The sequence below is a fragment of the Corylus avellana genome, chromosome ca2 (genome assembly GCF_901000735.1).
Source record: "Corylus avellana chromosome ca2, CavTom2PMs-1.0".
Taxonomy (NCBI): Eukaryota; Viridiplantae; Streptophyta; class Magnoliopsida; order Fagales; family Betulaceae; genus Corylus; species Corylus avellana.
Genome location: NC_081542.1, coordinates 9,605,819 through 9,613,209, shown reverse-complemented (window position 1 = coordinate 9,613,209; position 7,391 = coordinate 9,605,819). Strand labels below are relative to the sequence as shown.

General features: G+C 32.4%; 1 protein-coding gene across 1 annotated transcript; it reads right to left on the bottom strand.

Moving 5' to 3' along the window:
* Positions 1-660: 660 nt before the first annotated feature.
* On the bottom strand, positions 661-1,153 carry LOC132168457 (protein LUTEIN DEFICIENT 5, chloroplastic-like). Its single transcript, XM_059579443.1, has 2 exons — positions 1,020-1,153; positions 661-939 (listed from the first exon to the last, which is right to left on the bottom strand). Exons 1-2 carry the CDS (start codon positions 1,135-1,137, stop codon positions 761-763), a joined length of 297 nt encoding a protein of 98 aa, XP_059435426.1. The 5' UTR covers positions 1,138-1,153; the 3' UTR covers positions 661-760.
* Positions 1,154-7,391: the final 6,238 nt, after the last annotated feature.

Genomic DNA, 7,391 nt, shown 5'->3' with positions numbered 1-7,391 from the left:
AATGCACTGATACTGAGGACTCTAGTATTTCTGTCATTACTTTCCTAGACCCTACATGGATTGAAGACTTGAAGGCAACTTATTCACAAGATGCAACATCCAAGATATCCAATCGAAACTGCAGGAGGGAAAACTAGAAGGAAAGGGTTACAGTTTGAGGAATGGTCTACTCTTCAAGAATGGCAGAATATCTCTTGGGTGCGGAATCTGAACTTAAAGACAGGATTTTACACTGTACATAGTAGCCCAATTGTTGGACACTCAGGGTATCACAAAACCCTACAGAGAGCTACGGCTGATTTTATTTGGTCTGGGATGAAAAGGGATATCAAACAGTTCATCAGGGAATGTGACTCTTATCAAAGAAATAAGACACAGAATCTAAATGCTGCTGGGTTATTACAACCCCTACCTCTTCCTACTAGGATTTGGTCTGACATCTCAATGAATTTTATAGAGGGACTATCGAATTCTAATGGCTACAATTTGATTATAGTCATTTGTTTAATAAGCTTATAATCCAAGATATTGACATTGTGACTGTGGTAGTATTTGATAGATTAACAAAAAATGCCAATTTCATTTCAGCCATGCATCCCATTTGTTCAAGGCTAATATTTTAAACTACATGGGATATCGTGCCATATAAGCATATCCATACAATTCTTTAATGTAGACATACGCAGACATAATAATTCCCGCGATAACTATGCTAAGAGAAACAAAAGGATCATCGTTCATTTCAAGGATATTATATTAATTAAGTATACCCAGATTGCTCCACAGTGAATTCCCCCGACGCAATCCGAGCAGACAACTCGGCACGCGGTTTCTCTTCCTGCAGCCGTTCAACACTCTTGACAACGTCATCCACCGAGTCAGGCTCAGGCTCCCTCCCATTTGAATAAGCGCATGCGACAGAAGATAATCCACGCAAACCTGAAAAACAGACACATGAACAGGATGAAAAGAGCAAAACATAGAGGTCATATTTTGCAAAAGAAACATACGGGACCGACCAATTTGTCTTGGAATGCGCGAAGAGAAGGTTGGGGTAGTGGGCTTGAAGCTGTAGATATGAAGAGGTCTGGTGGAGAGGGAGGTTGACGCCCGGAGCAGAGGAAAGTGGGCAGCCATGCCTAAGATGGTAAGTTCGGAGCTGTGGCAGCTGTGAGTCTGTGTGTGTGTGAGAGAGTGACAGACGAGCACTGTAGAGATAAAGCACCCCAAATCCTAAAAGACGGGACGGAATCTTTTCAAGAGGCGAGTTCGCATCATATCCTAGATTCATCCTAAATATAATGAGAATTTTAAAATTATTGTTAAATTTGAGATATTATATATTAAAATTTGATTTATTGATAATTTTAAAAGCCACATCATATTTCGGATGACTTTAAAAAGACTACCAAAACTTATAGCATTACCTTAGATACTCAACTGAGGATCCAGACATCTCCTTAAAGGATCTTTAAGGAGTAGCTCAATCGGCTGTAAATCACGCCTCATAAAGCGGATGTCATTAGTTCGAATCTCCCTCTCTTTTCTCTTGTGTGGACATGTCAAAAAAAAAAAAAAAAAGACATCTCGTTAAAGGAGATGGATGGTCAAGATTCAACAAGTGATAAACGACAAAGCAAATGGGCCATTCTAAACACAGATCAAAGGACGACAGGGGCGAGTATCCTAGAGTCATCACAAATGTGATGTGACTTTTAAAATTATGGTTGAATTTAAGATGTCATGTATTGAACTTTAATTGATTGCTGATTTTAAAAGACACATCACATTTGGGATAACAAAAAAAAAAACTCTAAAAAAACTTATAGCATTACTTTAAATACCAAACTAAAAGATCCAGACATCTCCTTAAAGGAGATGGACGGTCAAGATTCAACAAGTGATAAACGACAAAGCAAATGGGTCATTCTAAACTTAGATCAAAGGACAAGAGGGGCTAGTGGGTTTTGGTTGCATTGGTGGCGAGTTCAGCTCCGAAAATCGAAAATGGGTCTTGGTATAAGGGCTTCGAAAGTCGGACCTGCGCTCAAGCGCACCTTCACAAAATGTACTAGGGGTAAAAAAAAATTTGTTTTTGTTTTTTTTTTAGATTTAATTTTTAAATTAAATTAATAAAAAAATTAATATGTTGGCATAGCAAAACAGTGCGTTTTGATTGGAACTAACAAGCGTTACACACATTTGAGAAAATTTAATGATAGGAATTTATTTGACATTTCAATTTACCCATGGAGTAAAAAAATAAAAAATAAAAAATAATAATAATAAAATAATAAAATTAAAATAAAATTAAAAATTAAAAATTAAAAAAAAAGTTTGATAATTGTCAAAAACAACTTAAAATTTAGTTATATTTATTGTGGTGGCATAATGGCATTTGTCAAGACTCAAGTTTCTGCAAAAATGTAAAATACCCATGCAACCCTAGCTGACAAAATGAATAATAAATAGATAAAGTTTTTGTCTAAATTGGGTCATAAAAATGTTCTTCTAATTCAGCCTTATTAACATGTGAGGAAAACGGTATGATTAAAAAAAATAAAAAAATAAAAAAAGCGAGAAAAACATGGACTACAATTCAAAACAAAATGGGTAAAGTCTACATACTAACATACCCTTAAACTATCACCCAATTAACAATATTCTCCAAACTTTTAACTGTGACAATGTCTCCCCCAAACTACCAAAACATTGTCAATGTCCCTCCAAGGTTAGCAAAAAGATAAAAATACCCCTATATATCTCTCAATAAGAAAAAAAACAAAAAAACAAAAAATACCCTTATAAATTCAAAAAAAAAAAAAATCAATTTTTTTTAATTTTTTATTAAACGAAAAAAAATTTAATTTAAAAATAACGATTTAAAAACAATTATTTTTAAACAAAAATTTTTTTTTTTTTTTTTAAAACGAACGAATATTTTAAAAGAATTTAAAAAAAAAAACGATTTTTTTAAACGGAAATTTTTTAATTTGTTTTAGAAAATGAAAAAAAAAATTATTTCCTTTTAAACTTAAAAATTGTTAATTTTCATTTCAAAAAAAAAAAAAAAAAATTGTTAATTTTTTTTTTTCAAAATGGAAATTTTTATTTAAAAAGCTATAAAACAAAAACTAACATTTTCAATTTTTATAACAAAATAAAATAGAATTTTTAAATTTTTTTTCTTATAAAAATGATTATTTTTTAATTTTAAAGTTGCCACCCTTTGGATTTTATATATATATATATATATATATATATTAGTTTTAGGTTTTTTTTAGAAGTTTTAGTATTTTTTATTTTTATTTTACTAAGGGTAGTTTCGTCATTGGGGGAAACATTGACAATTTTTAGTAGTTTGGGTAGACATTGTCATAATTAAAAATTTAAGACGGACATTATCAATTAAATGATAGTTTGATAGGAGTACGTGGACTATCCCCAAACAAAATTCTATTACAAAAGTGCACTTTATGACATGTAAATACGAAGAGAGTGAGTTTTAGTATGACGTAAAGTCTCATTTTGTATGTGTGTGTGTGTTTTTTTTTTTTTATGTGGGTGTTCGTGTTGTGATCTCATTGGTACTTCTCAAGGATGGAAGCTGTGGCAACTTTTTATTTTTATTTTTATTAGAAGCTGTGGCAGGTTGATGTAAAAACAAAAGTTTTCTTAAGAATACCTACAATTAAATAAGCACAGCTGGGCAATAAGTAAACAAAATCGCTAGCGAATAGACTCAGGTTTTGCTTGGATTAACTTGGTCGGTTCGGTTCATTTTTTTAACAAGCAGAGCAAAACAAAAAATTTAAGCTTGTTTCAACTCGAATTACTTTATTTTTCTTGTTTTTATAATATTATTTTTAACTTTATAATAAGAACATGGTAAGTATTTAAAACAATAAAAAAACAAAAATCAAAATATAATAGATATAGCTTGAATTATTGTATATATATTTGAGTGCATATTAGTGGGTTTATGTGTCTGTATATGTGAGTTTGTCTAATGACACTACAAGAGAATAGGTCTTCATCAACAAGGTAATGTTTATAATCAAATAACTTCAGAACTCAAAATTAAATGTCATTGTTGATAACCCATTATCAAGAACGACTTTAAATCAGAGCTGATAATTTCTTAGTCGTCACTCGTAATATTTAGGGGTGGCACTAATAGCTTAGAACCCGACAAGACATGTCCTCACTGATGATACAACTAGATTGTCTTTGCTAATAACTCCTTATAAACAATGACATGAGAAATGACTTATAATTAGTTATTAGCGACTACACAGCATATCATGAAGTCCACAGATAACTAATCCAAAAAGGCACTCCTAAGTAGATGTCGTTTTCAGGCTTCTAGTGGGTCTGCTGCCTCTTTTGTGTACTCTTTTTCTTTCAAACCCAAAAAATTCAGGCTCTTCTCAGATTCTCTTTCAAAGAGAGAGATGAGAGAGAATATATGCTCCTGAGAGAATATATGCTCCTGGGTTGTACACAACAATGTTCCCAAAATAAGGACCATGTGGGATGAAATGAGATGGTCCAATGTTTGCATCATGCATGGGAAACAACATGGCATACCTTTAGCATGAGGAATTGGATCCTCTCCAATTCAAATTAACTTGAGAATATTAAGTAAGTTATATTTTATAGATATTTTTATCCTTTCACTTTTTGAAAAAAACAAAAATACCTCTTAAATATAATTAACTTGATATTCTCCAGTTCATTTGAACTGAAGAGGATCCTAATTCATTAGTATGCAGACTAGAAGCAGGCACAAGCGAATCGCCATGAACATACCAACACGTGTAACTCCGACAAATCCAAATTGTCATAAAATGGTCGTATGCATCATTCGATGGCAATGTCTTGTGATTGACACATCCTACATGAACAACAAATAGGCCTATTTGTTGTTCATGTAGGATGTGTCAATCACAAGACATTTCCTCCCCCACATTCAAACCTCAAAAAATCAATCATTACAAATAAAATAAAATAAAAAGAAGAAGAATCATCACGTATAAACACATACAAGGAAGATTCCCCTGCATTCCACCACCACACCTCCCCCAAATCTCTTAAGGTCTCAACCACACAAAAAGAAAACTAAATCTATAAAATTATGCTTATTAAAACCGCAATCCTAAACGAGCTCGAAGAAAAAGAAGATTCATCACATATAATACAGAAGAGTCCCCTGCATTCCAACCCAACCGCCCCTAAATCTCTTAAGGTCTGAACCAAACAAAAAGAAAAATAAATTTTCAACTAAAACCAAATCCCAAAAGAAGATAGATCTGAAAATAGATGGCGATATTTTATTACAATTCCAGAGTTAAAAAAGTACAAGTAAAAACACATGGGATGGGAGGAGGATTCATGCATCCAGAGGAAGTATATGACTGCTAGATCTGCTCAAAACAATAGCTTACATTAATTATTAGCTCAACATATATAAAGCCAACCTGCAGGCTGCAGCGATCACATTTACAGAAAGGCACGAACATCTGGGTTCAAAAAACCAACACCCAATGGCGCAATGAGAAACGGCGAGGGAAAGCCATAAGTGGGCCTGTGAATTGTCGATGGCTGAGGACTTAAAAGAAAACGAAGTGAAGAGAGAAGGAAGAAGAGAAGCGTGGTGAATGGTGCCATTCTTCCCCCTCTAACTCTGCTTTGCTTTTTGTATGTTTTTATGCTAGGCCAACATACCATGCCATGCTCATATATAAATAAGGGGAAAATTGATTGCATTTATTTTGAATGAGTAATGGTATGTAGTAGACGGTTATACGACAGTCATATAATTAGGATGACGTTATTGAGGTGTAACAGTGCTGTTCTGCTCACGTAAACGGCTTTTAGAACATGTTGTGGGAGTGCGATTTTGAATGCCATAAAAGGTTTTGACTTTTTTTAATTACTGGAGATCAATTGGTTTTCAGATATGATGACCAAAGACCCTATTCAATAAATGGTATCAAAGCCAAAATCATGAGTTTAAGTTGCCAGACCATCATGTTGAGAAATGGATTGTTGAAGTGCAACAGTGCTGCTCTACGCAAGTGAACAGCTCTTAAAAACCATTGTGATCACATCATTTCAATTATATAACAATCGTATACCAATTTTTTAAATAACATTTTTCATTTTACCTCTTAGAGAGAGAAAATCGAAGCTTTTGTTTTTCTTTTATCCAGATAAAGGATTCGGCATTTAAAATCAATATTATTTTTAACTTTGTAACGAGAACATGTTAAGTATTTAAAAAGATAAAAAGAAAAATCATAATGTAATAGATATAACTTGAATTATTGTAATTGTGAATTTAAATATAAATATATATGCATTTGAGTGTATATTAGTGGGTTTATGTGTATGTACATGTGAGTGTGTCTAAAGAAACTACAAAGAAAATAGGTCCATGAGCAACAACATAATATTTATGATAGTCACTAATAACTTCATAACTCAAAATCAAATGTCATTGTTGATATCTAATTATCAGCAATGACTTTAAATCATAGCCGATAATTTCTTCGACATCACTCGTAATATTTAGGGTTGTCACTAATTTCTTAAAACTCGAAATGGCATGTTTATCACTGATGATACAACTAGATTGTCTTTGCTAATAACTCCTTATAAACAACGACATGAGAAACACGGCATGTCATGAAGTCGACTGATAACTAATCCAATAAGCCATTCCTAAGTAGAAGTCGTTTTCAGGCTTCTAGTGGGCTTGCTGCCTATTTTGTGTACTCCTTTTCTTTCAAACCCAAAAAATTCAGGCTCTTCTCAGATTCTCTTTCAAAGAGAGAGATGAGAGGGAATAGATGGTCCTGGGTTGTACACAACAGCGTTCCCAAAATAAGGACCATGTGGCGGTGAAATGAGATTGTCTTATTAGAACATAATTATTAAAGGATAAAAAGAATACACAAAAGTCTAACACTTCTATCTATTTCAACTGTTACCAAAGTCCGTTCTACTTCACATTCTAATAGTTACAAAAAAACGAATAGTCACAATTAATGTGCTTTTATTTATTTGTTATTCAATACACATGTAAAAATGTTTCTATTTAAATGAATGGAGAAGTCTCCAATATAATGAAGTGTGAGAGACAATTATAATCAAAGTTTGTTTAAGTTCTATTAGGTCTAATGCTTCTTCAACTTCTGCAGCATCAGCAAAAAGTATGGGTGAAAATGTGCTAACTGCTTTTGAAAGCCGTTAGAAAAAATTGTTAACCGCCTATATTATATAATTATATATATATATATATATATATATATATATATAAACAATATCCTATATCCTTTTATTGTTTAAAATTTTAAATATATATAAAAATCTAGAAATAATGTTAT